This window comes from Bison bison, unplaced genomic scaffold (genome assembly GCF_000754665.1).
Source record: "Bison bison bison isolate TAMUID 2011002044 unplaced genomic scaffold, Bison_UMD1.0 scf7180017864236, whole genome shotgun sequence".
In the NCBI taxonomy this organism is placed as follows: domain Eukaryota; kingdom Metazoa; phylum Chordata; class Mammalia; order Artiodactyla; family Bovidae; genus Bison; species Bison bison.
In genome coordinates, this window is record NW_011494808.1 from 623,785 (window position 1) to 642,922 (window position 19,138).

Sequence of the window (19,138 nt, forward strand, 5' to 3'; positions counted from 1 at the left end):
AAGTGCCAATGAACTGATACTTTTGAACTGTGGTTTTGGGGAAGAGTCTTGAGAGCTTCCCTGGTGGCTCAGATGGTAAAGCGTCTGCCTGCAATGCAAGAGACCCAGGTTCGATCCCTGGGTCGGTAAGATCCCCTGGAGAAGGAAATGGCAACCCACTCCAGTACTCTTGCCTGGAAAATTCCATGGACGGAGGAGCCTGGTAGGCTATAGTCCATGGGGTCGCAGAGTCAGATATGACTGAGCGACTTCACTTCACTTCACTTCACTTCACTTGAGAATCCCTTAGACTGCAAGGAGATCCAACCAGTCCATCCTAAAGGAGATCAGTCCTGAGTGTCCATTGGAAGGACTAATGCTAAAGTTGAAACTCTAATACTTTGGCCACCTCATGCGAAGAGTTGATTCATTGGAAAAAACTCTGATGATGGGAGGGATTGGGGGCAGGAGGAGAAGGGGATGACAGAGGATGAGATGCAAGGATGGCATCACCGACTCAATGGACATGAGTTTGAGTAAACTCCGGAAGTTGGTGATGGACAGGGAGGCCTGGCGTGCTGTGATTTTGGGGGTCACAAAGAGTGGGACACAACTGAGCAACTGAACTGAACTGGGAGAAATATCAACAATCTTAGATATGCAAATAATACCACTTTAATGGCAGAAAGTGAAGAGCTAAAAAGCCTCCTGATGAGAGTGGAAGAAGAGAGTGAAAAAGCTGGCCTAACTCAACATTCAAAAAACTAAGGTCATGGTGTCTGGTACCATGACTCCATGGCAAACAGATGGGGAAATAGTGACAGACTTTGTTTTCTTGGGCTCCAAAATCACTGTGGATGGTCACTGCAGCCATGAAATTAAAAGACAGTTGCTCTTTCAAAGATAAGCTATGACAAACCTAGACAGCATATTCAAAAGCAGAGACATCATTTTGTCAACAGAGGTCCATATAATCAAAGCTATGGTTTTTCCAGTAGTCATGTACGGATGTAAGAGTTGGGCCATGAAGAAGGCTGAGAGCCAAAGAATTGAAAAAGAGTCAACTTGTGGTGAAGCCATGAATATGATAGGCTAGCATCATATATATATTTTTTTATAATTGTTTTCCCTTGGATCTGATTTCAGCAGTCTTAGTCTCATGAACCGTTCATTTTTATTTTTATTTTCTATTGAAGTGTAGTTGGCTTACAATGTTGTGTTAATTTCTGTTGTACAGCAGCATTCTTGTTTAAAAAATAGTCTTTTCTATTGTGGTTTATCAAAGGAAAGTGACTGTAGTTTCCTGTGCTATACAGTAAATGTTGTTGCTTAAAATTATCTCTATTAAAGTTTACATGTGCTAACCCTAATCTCCACTCCATCCCTCCCCCAACCACCTCCCCCTGCTACTTTGGCGATCAGAAGTCTGTTCTCTATGTCTATGAGTCTGTTTCTGTTTCATAGTTAGTTAGGTTCATTGTGTCACTCCTGAGTGTCCTCCGGACTGCAAGGAGATCCAATCAGTCAATCCTAAAAGAAATCAACCCTGATTATTCACTGGAAGAACTGATGCTGAAGCTTAAGCTCCAATACTTTGGCGACTTTGTAAAAAGCTGACTCATTGGAAAAGACCCTAATGCTGGGAAAGATTGAACACAAAAGGAGAAGTGGGCAGCAGAGGATGACATGGTTAGATAGCATCACTGACTCAATGGACATGAATTTGAGCAAACTCCAGGAGATAGTGAAGGACAGGAAAGACTTGCATGCTGCAGTTCATGCAGATTGCAAAGAGTGAGACACGGCATAGTGACTGACCAACAGCAAATGACATATATTTTTATCATTTTATTTTTCAACCTTTCTGCAGCCTTATATTTTGGATTTTAAACAAATGTGATTTTTTAAAAGCCTTGCCTGATAACCTTTGTAGTTTTAAATTGCAATGCTTAGTCAGTTTACATATATTTGTTGATATATATGATTGCAGATTTGCCATGGAACTATTTGTATTCTTTGTGATAGTTGTGTTGGCATCCTTTTCCCCCCTTTTTATGTCTTCTCTTATATTGATTAAGATTTAATCAACTTTTTTTATTAACAAGTTTTCTCCATCTACTGGCTTATTGCTTCTGATTGTAATAGCATTTATCTACTGTTTACCCTAAAGAGTAGAATAAAGATCAATAACTTTTCAAAACCCTTATTTATAAATAGTTGTCATTTATTGTTGCAGAAAAATGCAAGAATTTTAATAATATTTACATCTATTCTCATATCCATGCTATCATTGTGATATAGTCTATCATGTATCTTTATAAATAAATAAACAAAAATTTGCTGGTGTTTTTGGCCTCTATATGAATATGATAGGTGAACTTCCTTGGTAGCTCAGTCATTAAAGAATCTGCTTGCAATGTAGGAGACCTAAGTTCTATCCCAGGGTTGGGAAGATACCTTGAAGAAAGAAATGGCAACCCACTTGAGTATTCTTGCTTAGGAAATCCTTTGGATAGAGAAATCTGGTAGGCTACAGTCCACGGGGTCACAAGACTAGGACACAACTTAGCCACTAAACTACCACCATGAATATGATAGGCTAGCATCATATTTTTTTGTTTGTAATTGTTTTCCCTTGGATCTGATTTCAGCAGTCTTAGTCTCATGAACTGTTCATCTTTATTTTTATTTTCTATTGAAGTGTAGTTGGCTTACAATGTTGTGTTAATTTCTGTTGTACAGCAGCATTCTTGTTTAAAAAATATTCTTTTCTGTTGTGGTTTATCAAAGGAAAGTGACTGTAGTTCCCTGTGCTTTACAGTAAAACGCTGTTGCTTAACCGTTATCTCTATTAAAGCTTACATGTGCTAATGCTAATCTCCACTCCATCCCTCCTCCAACCACCTCCCCCGCTACTTTGGCGATCAGAAGTCTGTTCTCTGTCTGTGAGTCTGTTTCTGTTTCATAGGTAGGTTCATTTGCGTCATATTTTAGATTACACATATAAGTGATATCATATTTGTCATTATCTTTCTAAATTCACTTAGTGTGATCATCTCTAGATGCATGTATGTTGCTGCAAATGGCATTATTTTGCTCTTTATTTTGGCTGAGTGGTATTCCATCGTACCATGTCTTCTTTATCCATTCATCTGTCAATGAACAGTTACGTTGCTCTTTCCATGTCTTGGCTATTGTGAACAGCACTGCCATGAACATAAGGGTACACGTATCTTTTTGAATTAGAGTTTTGTCTGGAAATATGCCCAGAAGTGGGATTGCTGGATTATATGGCAACTCTATTTTTAGTTTTCTGAGGAACCTGCATACTCTTTTGCATATTAACTGTCCCAATTTACATTCCTACCAGCAGTGTAGGAGGACGAATTTTAAAGAAGGATAGCCATTTGTGTTCTCTTGGCTGTTTAATTTTAGTTTCAATTTCCGTTACCTTTACAATAAAGGAAACCTATTCTTGCAAAACTACATCTTTATCAAAAGCCATCATGTAATTAGGAAGAATAGTGTTTATCAAAAGCCATCACGTGATTACAAAGAATACTTTGAGAACCATTATAGAATGGAGTCAATCCAATGCAATGTATTGTTAAAATCTGTTGTAAGTACTGAAACCTGGATGACAACATTGCATTGTCTGTTAATGTACTGAACACTCACTTCTTTTTTCTCCTTTTGACCATCATAATGAACAGGATGGCTTCTTCTCTTGCTTCAGCTTTGTGTATAAGATCAACCGATCTTATACATAAGTGACCACAGACCTCCAGACACCCTGAAAACCTTTACCAAATGCAACCTTAATTTGCATTTTGAAAGAACTATTTTCAAGATAGATTTTTATAATTTATTTCAACTTTAAGCATATTCTAGAGTCTCCAAATGTGGACTATTGCCTTACTAGTCCCTTAGAGATCATATACAGTAGAGATGCAAGAAAATCTTCCACAGTTGGGGAGGGAGAGGGTGGAAAAAATTGAGATAGTAGCATTGAAATATTAACATATCCACTACCAGGGTAAAATAGATAGCTAGTGGGAAGCAGATGTATAGCACAGGGAGCTCAAGCCAGTGTTCTGTGATGATCTAGAGGGATGAGATGAGGGGTGGGTTGGGAAGGAGGCTCAAGAGGGAGGGGATATATGTATACACATAGCTGATTCACATTGTTGTGTGGCAGAAATCAGCACAATATTGTAAAGCAACTACCTTCCAATTAAAAAATTTTTTTAAAAGAACAGTAGTGAGAACACTTATGGAATCGGGTAAGAAACATGGGACTAGAGGGGTGAAGAGATGCTATGCTTCTAAATTCTTCATGTGCTTGCATTTTTCCTTTTTTCTTTTTTCTATTTCAGAGGCACTAACTCTGGGTACCAAAAACTTTTTTTCCTGGCTGCTGAAACAAGACACTAATATTTTCAAAGAACCGTGGGAGTTTAAAAGAAAGCCAATGACTACAATAACTAAAAGATGGCTTAGGTCATTAGGCTTGGTTAAATTCATTATTTTAATTCAAAGTTTTTTCCCATAGAATAAAAATGTTCTTTCTGGCCACCTATTTTCATGTTTTTTGTTATTTCACTCAGGCCCTTTCCAATTCCCCTTAGGCAGTAAGCAAATGATGTTCCCAGAAACGTTTGATATGAAATATACACTTTCAGTTTCTTCATGTAATAAACAGTCATGCTTCTGTAGTTTTATTTTTTATCAAACTACAAATAAACAAAATGGAAAATGAAACTATTCCAAAAGTGGAAGTCATTTCTTACCGCCTGTGTGGTGAGTTGTGGTTGTTGGCTATGGCAACCTCTGTAATAAATAGACGCTCTGAAGCTACTCTAGCCAGAGGAGGAACAGAGTTGACTGCAAGAATGGCAGGTGACATGTCATCTCCTGTGGAAAATTCATGGACCATCTTTAAGGAATACCACATTGATGAAGACGTAGGCTTTGCTCTTCCATATCCACTGGTAAGAGAGGACACTGGAATATGGGCAAAATTATTTTCTTGTCTTGACTTACCTGGACAAGTTAGCTTCTACTGAATAAATGTGGTTCAGTAATTTCTACTGAACAAATAGATATAGAGGTACCAAAATTGGAGGCAGAGTTTGAATAAAGGGATCTCAGTTAACGTTCTTAAAATTTTCTTCCTAGAAACTTAGCCTTAGAGGCACTTCTTACTCATCTTATACAGGTACAGAGTGATGAGATAAGGTAACTACAGAGGTATTTTAGTTTAAGACAATCACATTTCAGGGGGTATTTTGAAAAAAAATTTTAAAAAGTAATAAATGACCCATGAGTCAAAGGAACCCCCTTTCTCAGCTGATAAACCTTAGATAGCACAAAGCATGTGTTCCTGCTTTGATGTTGTTGAGGTGGGGAATCAAGCAACTTTGTGTTGTATTAGTATTGTTGGGTATTTACTAAGCCTAAGTTTCAGGCTTAGAGAGAGTTAGACCTGCTAGATCTGCATGCTTTTTTTCACAGGTTTTGCTACAAAGGGCAAGGCATTAGAATAAAAGTGTGTCTTAAGACTACAGGTTCCTAAGTTATCTTCCCAAGAATGCCATGCAAAGCATCTTATTTTTAATATCTTAATCATCACACACTTTTATCTCATTTTTAGCAATTTACAAATATTAACTTACTCCATCTTTACAACCATCCTGAAAGGTATGTATGTTATTAATCTTATTTTCCTGATGAGAAAGTAAGTCATGCAGAATTTAAGTAATTAGCCAAACTCACACAGCTAGTAATAACAGGGATAGGAAGTGAGTCTAATCAGTCTGGTTCCAGAATCCATGGTCTGAAAACCATTATCTATTATGCTACACTGCCTAACTCAAGAGAAGGAGAGAACACAAGACATTATTTTGGTTTTTGGTTATTGTTTGTTTTCCTACTCTTGCTTTTAATGAAATTCATGAGATTCCAGGAGAGGATTTCTAGGAGCCAGTAACATGTTGTGACAATGCTGTATACCAGGATGTATCTGTACTTGTGACTGGAACAAATAGATATAGAGGTACCAAAATTGGAGGCAGAGTTTGAATAAAGGGATCTCAGTTAACTTTCTTAAAATTTTCTTCCTAGAAACTTAGCCTTAGAGGCACTTCTTACTCATCTTACACAGGTACAGAGAGTGATGAGATAAGGTAACTATAGAGGTATTTTAGTTTAAGACAATCACATTTCAGGGGGTATTTTGAAAAAAAATTTTTAAAAAGTAATAAATGACCCATGAGTCAAAGGAACCCCCTTTCTCAGCTGATAAACCTTAGATTGCACAAAGCATGTGTTCCTGCTTTGATGTTGTTGAGGTGGGGAATCAAGCAACTCTAGAGACAACCTTTAAGTGTGACAAATACATATTTTAGTCAGAATCTAACTATACTTAGAAATCACATCTAGTAAATACCTTGGTTAATATAGGGAAATCTAAAGCAAATTCTTTGTCCCAATCTAATTTTCCTCTTCACATGATTAAGTTAATTGAAGAAAATGAAGCGGATGTTTTAATTGTATTGCTAAAAGCAACTGGCTTACTTTATATTTTCAAATCAATAATATTCAGACTTACTCTCTCTTCACAAAAGTGCACAACTGCCAAGACTGGATGTTTTGAGGAAATATGTATCAATGGTACAAAAAAAAAAAAAAAACTTTTTCAGAAACTACAAAGTGTCATATCAAATTTATTCTTTATTTCCCTATAAAGTTGGTTCTCTTATAAAAGAAAATAATCACAATAATTATGTGAATGAGTAAGTGAAAATTGTTCAGTTGTGTCTGACTCTTTTCTACCCCATGGACTGTAGCCCGCCAGGCTCCTCTGTCCATGGAATTCTACAAGCAAGAATACTGGAGTGGGTTGCCATTCCCTTCTCCAGGCAATCTTCCTTACCCAGGCATTGAACCTGGGTCTCCTACATTGCAGGCAGATTCTTTATCATCTAAGCCACCAAGGAAGCCACAAATAATTATGTAGACCTCTAAAACAGTAGTTTTGTGGTTAGGGAGAAAAAATTCAGAGCAAATACAGGAAAAGTGATTATCTAGTGAATATACTGCCTGGATCTTTCATTCCTAAAAATTTTCCCTGACTAAGTAAGTCTAGCCAATTCTCTGCAGCCCCTGAACAGGTTTGAAGTTTTTATTACATTTGTCTTCATATTTTATAGCTTCCTTATAATATTAACTTGGTTTTGAAGCTTAAAGCCTCACTAACCTTGGTTTCAGGTAAACTCAATTTATGCTCTCTCCCCTTAATTCAGTTTCGATGCCCCCAAAGGCACATCTGGAAGGAGCTTAATGAAGAAGGCCTGGGGAGTTTTCAGGACTCTGAATCTCATTTCAGGCTGTGACCTAGTATTTTTGTTTCTATATTTTCCCTTGAGACACAATTAGAAACAACACCCAGGGAGGCACTTATTAAAAACAAAACCCAGTTGAGTAAAATTTAAAACGTCATTGGCTTCCTTCAGTGATTCATGAAATGGGCATCATCCCAACTAGCAGGAAGAAAAGTACTCTGAGGAGCTGTACAAAAATGAAAGACTTTTATAGGCAGAAGAGAACAGAAACAAGGAAGTCATCATCCCCGCAGAGTGAATTGGTTGTATTGAGGTCACATTTCTTTAGAGAAAAGCAGGGTTCTATGAGCAAATCAGTTCATTACTGCTGGCCAGGGGATTCCAGATTGACTGGTTTAGGATTCCACTCTGGGAGAGGCAGAAATTGTAATTAAGTATTGTCTCCATTTAGTGACATGGGACTTAAGTTACTCCATTCTGGGTTATTGGGTCTTTTCTTTTTAAACATTTTATTTTGTACTGGAGTATAGCCAATTAACATTGTTATAATAGATTCAGTCAGTCAGCTCCGTTGCTCAGTCTTTGTGATCCCATGGATGGCAGCACGCCAGGCTTCCCTGTCCATCACCAACTCCCAGAGCTTGCTCAAACTCATGTCCATCATGTCCATAATACCATCTAACCATCTCATCCTCTGTCATCCGCTTCTCCTGCATTCAATTTTTCTCAGCATCGGGGTCATTCTTCAGCATCAGATGGCCAAATTATTGGAGTTTCAGCTTCAGCATCAGTCCTTCCAATGAATATTCAAGACTGATTTCCTTTAGTTTCAGGCAGACAGCAAAGGGATTTAGCCATACATACACATTTATCCATTCTCCCGCAAACTCCCCTCCCATCCAGGCTGCCACATAACACTGAGCAGTCTTATTTATAACACTCTGTTATTTGGATTTCATTTTTATGTACTTGACCAAAAATTTGCTTGTTGTACCAAAGGAAACAATCAACATGTATACATATATATATATACATATATACATGCACATATATACAGCATCTCTTGCATATCTAGTACTGTGGTAAGAAATACAGAATTAAAAATATGATAAAATCCTTGCCTTCAGATAGTGAATGTAAAAAGATAAAACATCTTTTAGAAGTTAGAAATCCTTATGTTTGAATTACAATGAACTATGTGCACAAAACAAGCCATAAATCTGCCTGAGCCTTGCTTGTCTTATTTATGACATGGAGATAACTTTGGGGGCCATTATAATAATTAAACAAGAAATAATTAAATGAAAAATTGAAGCAAAACTGCCTCATTACTGACATTTAATAAATCTCATTTTCCTTCTATTAAAAAAAAAAACTTAACATCTAGCTGAGAAGGTAAAAATATAGCAGACAGCAATAAATTACTGAGGGCTTCCCTGGTGGCTCAGCAATAAAGAATCTGCCTGCCAATGCAGAAGACTTAGGTTTGATCCCTGGGTTGGGAAGATCCCCTGGAGAAGGAAACGGCAACCCACTCCAGTATTCCTGCCGGGGAAATCCCATGGACAGGGAAACGTGGCAGACTAAGTCCATGGGGTCTTAAAGAGTTGGACACATCTAAGTGACTACACACAATAATAAATCAGTTAATGTGAAAGGGTATAATTCATAAGATTCCTCATTGGAGGCATACCTATAGAATGGAATAGTCAGGAAGATTTCAATGAAATGTTTCAAGGGATCTTTGCAAAGGAGGCAGGTGAGAGGAAGAAGAGGAGCACAGAGAAGGTCCTGAGCTCTTCATGTGCAGGTGACAATGCATGGCCTGGTGGCCCTAGACAGGTTAAGTGTGTGTTGGCATTGCATGGCATCGATACAGAGGCAACATGGATCATTAGTGGAGGCACCACTATTGGATAAGACCTTCCACTGGTGAATCAAAGCCCTGTTTCTTCTTTTTAAGGAGGACCTACCTCATCCTTATGATGCCTGGATCTCTATTGCTAGAAATCTGCCTGAACTGATCAAGAACAACCAACTACGTGTGGAAGTTGAGAAGGTTTGGAAAAAATATTACACGTTTTCTATTTCAGCTTCGTAAAAGCATTAACTTGGTTTTGTGGCACTCACATCACACATTTTGAGTTGAGTCCATCTCTCCATTTATTCTCAGTTAGCAACGCTCAACATTGATGGCCTCCGAGGCCACAGGGCACAGCGCCTGGCACACTTGGTTCTGGGATACATCACGATGGCGTATGTGTGGGGTCAAGGCGATGGAGACATCCGAAAGGTCTGGAGATTTTCATGTATTCTTTTATGTTAACACAACAGACTGACATCCAGTTGACATTTAATGTAAATGAACTCTAAGAGTATTGTCAAGGCATTTGTGAAGCTTGAGGATCTTGTGCAGAGGAGTTGCCTAACAAATATTTGGGGGAATGGATGGATGCTTGAGTGAATGGTTGCAAATGATTCACAGGCCATTAGAAACTCAAGAATACAGCCCTGATTTCCTCTGGCCCTTTAGGTGGGCTTTGTTCTCTCTATGCCCAGATTATGTCCACATCATCACAAATCTCAAATGTAAGGGTTTAATAAGTACTGGGCTTAAGTTATGAAATGAGGAAGAGGCAATGACATTGGTTTGGTTTCACAGGGCCCTTATGTAGAACAGTTAATCTTTTGACACCCAGAAAGCAGAAGCGAAGGCGAGACATTTCAAAGGTTAATACTAAAAGTCGTGTTTTCATTAGATCTTGCCAAGCAATATCGCTGTTCCTTACTGCAAACTGTCTGAGAAGCTGGGACTGCCTCCTATTCTACTTTATGCAGATTGTGTCTTGGCAAACTGGAAGAAAAAGGATCCCAATGGGTATGTAAACAGTGATTATAACAGGAATTAAAGGTGTTCACAGTATTTTAATCAAAAGGGAAATGGTCATTTGTTTAATCTTTGGCAGCATGGCTTTCTTCTCTGTTGTTAAGATGTAAAAGATACGTGCATGTGAGAGAGAGAGGTGTGTTGTCAACATACAATGAAATGTACATATCTTAAGTGTTCAGTTTGATAAATTTGACTGGCTTCTTTCAAGATTCGACATTTCAATTTTAACTATTGAGTGGAATCAAAACATCTTTGGCGGTAGAGGTGGCAACGTCTGGGCTTTCAAAAGAATCTGCTTAGAATCCCGGCCCTTCCTAAGCACTGAGTAACGGATCTACTACAATGAAGGGTCAGAGGCTCTAGGTGTGTATCCGAAGAGGCGTGTTCTAGATGTGGGAGTACCGCCAAATGAAATGATTTGATCTTGAAAATTTCTTATTAGTAACAAGGTTTCCAATTGGTTTTGACAATTCACGTGTGTTCCTTGCATATTTAATTGTTTCTTTCACTTATTAAGTCCTAAATTAAATGTTTGTGACACCTATTTGACAAATATTGAAAAAACATACCTTTACATTTTTATGTATTTTTTTTACCTTTGCTAGATCAGTAGTATTAGAGGAAATAACTCAAAACCATTTAATTTTTACATTGGTTTCCTTTCCATCTTCCAATTGATCCACGGCTGCTCTCCTAAGGCCCATGACTTATGAGTAAGTACTCCATCTTTTTCATTCGAAGAATTACTATTACTCAAAGTAAATAAGGATGTATCACTACCCTCCAAGTGCATTCTTTTAAAAGACCAATTGATTTTAGGCAAAAAATACAAAAATCTTACTTGTATATGCAGATGATACCTGACTTAAGGATGGTTTCAACTTAGGATTTTTTGACCTTAGGATGGTGCAAAAGTGATATACGTTCACTAGAAACTCAGTTCGAATTTTGAATTTTGGTCTTTCCCTAAGTAGATGTGCAGTACATACTCTCCTGTGATCCTGGGCAGGGCAGTGCAGCTCCCAGGCAGCCCCACTGTCAAGAGGGTGAACAACTGATACACTTACAACCATCATGCACCCAGACAACCACTCTGGTTTTCACTTTCAGTATTCAATAAATCACAAGAGATATTCCACACTTTACTATAAACTAGACTTTGTGTTAGATGATTTTGCCCAAATCTAGGCTAATGCAAATGTTCTAAGCACGTTTACGGTAGGCTAGGCTAAACTCTGGGGCACCCAGGCGGGCAAGTGGTAAAGAATCCAATCTGCCTGCCAATGCAGGGGACACAGGAGAAGTGGGTTCGAGTCGTGGGTCGGGAAGATCCTCTGGAGGAGGAAATGGCAATCCACTCCAGTATTCTTGTCTGGAAAGCCCCATGGACAGAGGAGCCTGGTGGGCTACAGTCCTTGGGATCACAATGACTATGACCCCAAGGTCACAGTGAGTGAGACAGACACAACTTAGCAGGACCACAAGGCTAATATTTGATAGGCTAATATCTGATATTTGGTTGGTTAGGTATATTGAGTGAATTTTCAACTTATCTTCAACTGAAGATGGATTTATTGAGATATAACACCATTGTAAGTTTAAGAAGATCTGTAGATAAATATAATTAACATACATACATATATACAAAATGCACATACATCTGTGTATCCATGACCCTATGGCCTCAGTGGCCAGAAGTAATAAAACTATTCTTTTTGACCCAATTCTTACTATTTTTGGCCAGGTACTTAACAGAGGCTAAGAGCTAGGGAAGCTAAAGTAAATACAGGAATAAGCTTACCCTCATGAACCTGGGTTAATTTGGAGGAAAGAAGATACATGAAAATTATGTAAATTGCTATATGATCACGAGAAGAATTAAGGAATTCAAGGACTATGAGTTCAAGTGAAACAAAAGGCACAGGAAAGAATCCTACAGCAAGGAATTTAAGCTGGACTTGGAAGAGTGACTAGGCATAGGTTAGAAGAAGGAAAATCTGAGACTTCCCTGGTGGTCCAGTGGTTAAGATTCTGTACTTCCAGTGCGTGGCATGTTCCCTGTCCCTGGTTGGGGAACTAAGATCCCATGTGTCATCTGGCCAGAAAAAGTAAAGGAAGAAGAAGGAAAAGCTGAGCATGTTCACAGTGGAGGAAACAGCAAGAATGAGGGCTTTGAAATGACAAAAATCTCGGTGCATTTTCAGAATTGAAGGAAGGCTAGTGTCACTGATACATCATAAATAAGGAAGGTAACAGTATAGGAAGGGGATGAAGAAATAAACTATAGAAATAGTACATAGGACTTTGGGCTCTGATAAGGGGTTAAAACAGTATCTTTAAAAGGGAAGCTATGGAAGGTTTTTAAATGGGAGAATGATATCGCCAGCCCCATTTGAGGCTGAAACCGATGAAATATCTTATTCAATGAGCCCCAGGAAGTTAGGTGCAAAAATGGTTTGAGACCATACATTTAACTGCCATGAAACTCAGAGGTGTACTGATGCTGAGACCATATTTGCATCAACACAAAACTTCAGTGCAAAAGAAAATAAGGTGTAATAAATTATTTGAATTTCCCAATCAATTCCTTTGTAAGGCAGGATATATCACTGAGAAACTGAGTCAGGCTCACAGATAAAGTTATGGATATTATGTTTCTTTTATTCGAAAATCTACTTTTGAAAAAAAAAAAAAAGAAAATCTACTTTTGTAAATCATATCTCACAGATATCTCTATAAACCTTGAGTTTATAAATTTGTGAAAAATTGATGGGATAATAGAAAAAGAAATGCTCTTGAAGTTTCTAGTTTCAAGTTCTAGAATGGAATTTCAAGTTCCAGCTTAAAGTACTGTTAATTTTATGACCTTAAACAACAGACCTAACATTAATATTCCTAACTACATAATGGATATAGTAACCCTGCCATACGTATCTCACAAGATTATTTTGAAAATGGAGGGTAAATAAAAGTCTTGAAAATGAATAAGAATCCAACAAATAGATCAATATTGTTACTAAATTTTTTTTCTTCTTTTTAGCTTTTCTTTCTTTTATTTTTACTAAATTCTTGACTTCCTGGATTAATTTTCTTAGGAACATGGACATTCTGTTCTCATTTCCTGGTGGGGACTGCGGCAAAGGCTTCTTTCTGGTTTCTCTGTTGGTGGAAATAGCAGCTGCCTCTGCAATCAAAGTATGTCAGACCAGAAAAATGCGCATTTTGATTCACTTAAGCAGAACAAGTACTTAACAGCAGAACTCTATTATGCATAAACTAACTTGATCCTGACTGAATAGAGGATTTTAATGATTGAATTGGAGATAAGGGATAGCCTGGTACAAATAAATACTTTATTTTTTTTGTCTCTTCTAAAATATAAAATGTAAGAGCCATATAATTAGAATCAAATTTGAAGCCCTAATAAGAGAGAAATATTTTTAACACAACTTGCCATTGGAAATTTGTCTCACAGTGACAAAAAGCTAATGATTTTTTGCCTTAGAGATAGAAATACATAAAACTATATAAACTTATCTCTAAGTGATAAAATAATAAAGACAAACCCAAGTTTAATTAAACATATGGAAATTAGTCAAACAATCCAAGGGTATCCAATCCAAGAAAGAAACGGAAATACCAAATTTAATTTCGGCATTAAGATTTAGAAGAACTTGATTCTATGCCAATATTTATTTATGAAATCTGAAGTGTTTGTCTTCTTTTTTTTTTAAAGGTGATCCCCAGTATATTTGATGCAGTACAACGTAAAGACTCAGATACTTTGCAGAAAGCGCTGCTTGAAATATCTTCCAGCCTGCACAAAGCCCTGGAAGCGTTTTCCCAAATTCATGGCAAGTATCGTGTGCCTTGCAAATGCTAGACCATGCTCAGATGTTTCTGGTTATCTAGATGTAGACTTGCAGAGAAATGGAAGCAAAACCAACTCTCATATAGTGGATGTGTTTGTGCTTTCTTTTATCTCAAGGAATTATTATATGTACTTTCCATATAATGGTGGGTTTTATTATGTTCAGAGAATCTAAATTTTGAGAGAGAAGATAAATGACCCAAGATGATATAAGTAGTGAATAGGGAAGACAGAATTCCATTAAAATTAATGGAAAAACTTGCCAAAGGTGCAGGATATGTTAAGTTCTGAAAAACTTAGCTTCTGCTTGATAAGAACTCTCTGTGAATTTTGCTTTTATGGAAATTAACTAGAAAGCCATCTAAAACAGCCATGGGGCTCGAAAGTTATCATAAAATTAATAGCTAAAAACAATAACAAAAAGAGTACATAAACAAGGATTTGCAAAAGGAAATGTCCCCTACTGGATGTGCCTAAAAAATATGTGACTGTGTATCACTGGGCTTTGGCAAGAAGATTGGCCTTCAAACCAAAGACATTAGCAGGCTTTGGGGAGGGACACCCAGAGATGTGGTCCCTAGGGCTCCTGGAAGTTTTATTTTTATTTTTTGTGTTTAGGTTTGGGGTTTCTTTATGTAAGTAATTTATCAGTTATACCCCAGGAGAAACATGTTGCTGTTGTTTAGTCTCTAAATCGTGTCCGACTCTTTTACAATCCCTTGGACTATAGCCCACCAGGCTTCTCTGTCCATGGGATTCTCCAGGCAAGAACACCAGGGTGAGTTGCCATTCCCTTTTCCAGGGAATCTTCTTGACCCAGGGATCCAACCCGCATCTCCTTCACTGGCAGGCGGATTCTTTGCCGCTGAGCCACAAGGGAAGCCCAGTAAACATATGAAGCATCCTTAAGTAAATGTTGGCAGTTTAATTGGTCTCCTGAGGATGAGCAGTCAATGGGCCCGGGCTCTTTGTCACAAGATGTGTGTTGCTCCCCTAGTAGACCCCATTCAGTGTACACAGGTGAGGATAGAGGACAGGTGAGTGAAGCTTGACCTCAGGGAATTTTTCTGCACAGACTGACATAGCACCTTTCTTGTGTCCTATACTGAAATCCAGGATCAGTTGTTTATAACACCTTGATTTTTCCCAATATATCTGATGCTACTTAATTAGCTGTATCTCATCTTTTTTGTTTTGTTTTTTTAGAATATGTGGACCCAAACCTATTTTTCAATGTTCTTCGAATATACTTGTCTGGGTATGTAGCCTTATGCTTGGTTCTGTTTTCACTTAGACAATTAACAAAAAGAAGACAACAAACTTCCACTGATGGTCCCCACTATCAATCCAGTTTAAGAAACAATTTATATCCTAAACTACATGTTGCAAGAAACAGTAAGCTATTCTCTTGGTTACTACTTAGGCAGGCACACACTGGAGTATGGACAAGAAAGCTAGTCGTTTTAAAGAGAGTGAAATAACCTTTGGTAGTGAAAGGTAAGATTTGGCTTATAGAATCCTTATGCTGAATTTGCTCAGAACCATATTAATTATTATTCTCTTGCTTGAACATGAGTAGAAGGGGGAGTATGGGAGAAGTATCATGAAGCCTAGCTCATTTCACCTTCCACTCATCCTCTGTTGCAAGATTTGACATACAAAAAATTGGCAATTGATAAAATACTGATTATTCTTCCCTTCCTAATTTAGTTGGAAAGGCAACCCCTTGCTGTCAGAGGGTCTGCTGTATGAAGGCGTCTGGGACACCCCAAAGAAGTTTGCCGGAGGCAGCGCAGCCCAAAGCAGCATCTTTCAGTGCTTTGATGTTCTCCTGGGCATTCAGCACAGTATTGGTGGAGGTGAGCGACAAATGGCAAATGACCAGCATCGCTTAGGTTAATAGTATAGTTTCTAAAAAGTACCTTCCCATCAGCATCTTATCTGAGCTTATCAGACACTTTTATAAGAATCAGTAGAGACTTTACTACAATCATCTTATTACACCATGAAGAAGCAGAAACTGAAAGAGGCTCATAAACAGACTCCCTGGTAACCAACTAAAAAGCAGGGAAGCCAGAACTCAGACCAAGTTCAACACCATCTTGATCTTGATATTTGAACATGTTTATGAGGTCTGATTGAGTGGTGAAGCCAATATCGCATGTCCTGAACATGCAAGGTCAGACTTAGGAGAATCTGCGAATTCTGAGAATCGGAGAATCTGCGAAAGAGAAAGTCTGCGAATGAGATAAGACCACAAGCGGAAGCTGGAGAGTGGAGAGGCTTGGCATTGTTCTAGTTCCCCAACCTACCGCCCAGGGACCCCAGGGCCAACACGTGCACCAAAGTTTAAAGATGAGCCACGTTCATTATATTCCTTCTAGGGGATTAAGGGAGCAGAGGAAGAGGCTCCAGGTAGAACTTCTTTCTGCTTTTCTTTCTTTCCTAAACTTCTATTTTCCTAAATTTCTAAGGGGAAAGCTTTGGGTTGCATGACAGTAAGTTTTGTTGTTGTTTTTTTTATTTTCTGAGCTCATTCTCTTATTTTAAAATGATCCCTTTAATTCTCTTGGACTCAGCATCACAGTCTATCAAGTATAGTACATCTACCTGTCCTTAGAAGGATCAAATACACTAGGAACATGAGAAAGGAAGCAAAACAAAAATATAATGAATGAGTTTAGCTCATGTGGTTTTTAGAATTAAGTGTATTTTGCAGTAATTACCATTACTAGTAGCAAGATTAGTAGGATGCTGACTTGATGATTATAAATTCATGGCCACCCACTCTGGCCCACTTGGCCTTCCCTCCCTGGACAGAAGCTGCTTCAGACTCCTTACTAACTCATCTTTGTCTTCAGTCCCTGCAGACTCTGCTGCTGAATTTCTCCAGGAGATGAGAACATACATGCCACCAGCTCACCACAGCTTTCTCCTCTCATTAAAGTCAAAGCCCTCGGTCCGTGAGTTTGTTCTTTCAGAAGGCAATGCTACCCTGCAGGAAATTTACAATAAGTGTGTGCAAGCTATGGTCTCCTTGAGAAACTACCATTTGCAAATAGTAGCTAAATACATCGTGATTCCTGCAAGGCAGCAACCCCAGGTGGAAGAAAACTTGGAAGAAGAAAATAGAGGAACTGGAGGCACCAATGTCATGGACTTTCTGAAGACTGTAAGAAGTAAAACTAAGAATTCCCTGTTGAAGGAAGAATAATTGTAATCCAAGAAAGTAAATCTTTGCCATATTTTGTTTATTTTGACATATGTTAATTATCACTGTCCATTATATCAGAAATAGCATTGACATTCATCAAGAGGAAAATGAAATTTATGTCTATACAAAAGCCTTCACAGGGATGTTTATTGCAGCTTTATCATAATCACCCAAACTTGGAAACATCCAAGATGTCCTTCAATGGCTGAACGGATGAACAAATCAAAGTACATCCTGACAACAGAATATTACTCAGGGCTGAAAAGAAATGAGTGCTGTGTGACAATCTAGAGGGGGGGATGGGGTGGGAGGAAGATTCGAGAGGCTGGGACATATGTATACCTATGGCTGATTCATGATGATTTATTGCAGAAACCTATACAATATTGTAAAGCAATCATCCTCCAATTAAAAATTAAATCTAAACATTTTATAAAAAAGAAATGAGTGTGGTGTATTTCTTCCCGGTTCAGTAACAAATGTTGAAAATGAACTTATTTACAAAATACAAACAGACATAGACTTTGAAAGCAAATTCTGGTTACCAAAGTGGAAAGGTGGTGTGTGGGGGGCGGGGGTGGTGGTGGTTGTGGTGGTAAATTAAGAGTTTGGGATTAACATATACACACTGCTGCTGCTGCCACTGCTGCTAAGTCGCTTCAGTCATGTCCGACTCTGTGCAACCCCATAGACGGCAGCCCACCAGGCTCCCCCGTCCCTGCGATTCTCCAGGCAAGAACACTGGGGTGGGTTGCCATTTCCTTCTCCAATGCATGAAAGTGAAAAGTGAAAGTGAAGTCGCTCAGTCGTGTCCGACTCTTTGCGACCCCATGGACTGCAGCCCACCAGGCTCCTCCGTCCATGGGATTTTCTCAGGCAAGAGTACTGAAGTGCGTTGCCATTGCCTTCTCCCATCATATACACACTACTATATATAAAATAGAAAATCAACATCAAACTATTGTAGACCACAGGGAAATCTACTCAATATTCTGTAATAACCTATTTGGGAAAAAAATATGAGAAAGAATAGGTATTACGTATAAGTGAATCATTTTGCCATACTCCTGAAACTAACACAACATTGTAAATCAACCATACCCCAATACAAAATTTAAAATATTTTTAAAAAGAAAAAAAAAATGAGTGATCAAGCGATGAAAAGACATGGAGAAACATAACATGCATATGACTAAGTAAAAGAGGTCACTCTGAAAAGGCTACAGACTGCGAGATTCCCGCTATAAGACATTCTGGAGAAAGGTAAAAACCATGGAGGCAGGAAAAGGATCAGGGATGGCCAGAGGTTAGGACAGAGGGAGTGATGACCAGGAGGAACACAGAGGATGTTCAGTTCAGTGAAACTGCTCTGTACGATAGAATAACAGTAGACACATGCCATGCATTTCCCAAACCCCGTAGGACATAGAACACCAGGAGTGAACCCTAATGTAAGCTGTGGACTTTGGATAATCATAGTCTATCAGTGTAGGTTTATTAGCTGGAACAAGTGCACCATCCTGATGTGCAAAACTAAGCATGTCTGGGGAAGAAGGTATATGGGGACTCTGTACTTTCTGCTTAATTTTGCTTTGGGCCTAAATCAACCCTAAAAAATTAAAGTCTATTAAAAATAAAACAATTCTGTGGCCTTCAATGATTCGCTTAACCTCTCTGGTCTGTTTTTGCACACCTAAAATAATCAGAGATAAATAGATTAAAGTGCTTTCCAATTCTGATTAAATCCTCTATGTGATCTGAACGTTCATGCAGATGTTATGCTAAGCTATGGAAGCTATGGAAATTTTAAACAACACATGTTCAAAAGTAGAATAACATCT

General features: G+C 38.3%; 1 protein-coding gene across 1 annotated transcript; it reads left to right on the forward strand.

Moving 5' to 3' along the window:
• Window positions 1-4,776: 4,776 nt before the first annotated feature.
• IDO1 (indoleamine 2,3-dioxygenase 1) lies at window positions 4,777-17,741 on the forward strand. The gene is made up of 10 exons (XM_010846352.1): window positions 4,777-4,970; window positions 9,286-9,381; window positions 9,496-9,615; window positions 10,082-10,200; window positions 10,911-10,925; window positions 13,308-13,407; window positions 13,949-14,066; window positions 15,290-15,341; window positions 15,794-15,942; window positions 16,945-17,741. The coding sequence occupies exons 1-10, from the start codon at window positions 4,800-4,802 to the stop codon at window positions 17,295-17,297; spliced, it is 1,293 nt and encodes a 430-aa protein (XP_010844654.1). The 5' UTR covers window positions 4,777-4,799; the 3' UTR covers window positions 17,298-17,741.
• The last annotated feature ends 1,397 nt before the right edge of the window (window positions 17,742-19,138 follow it).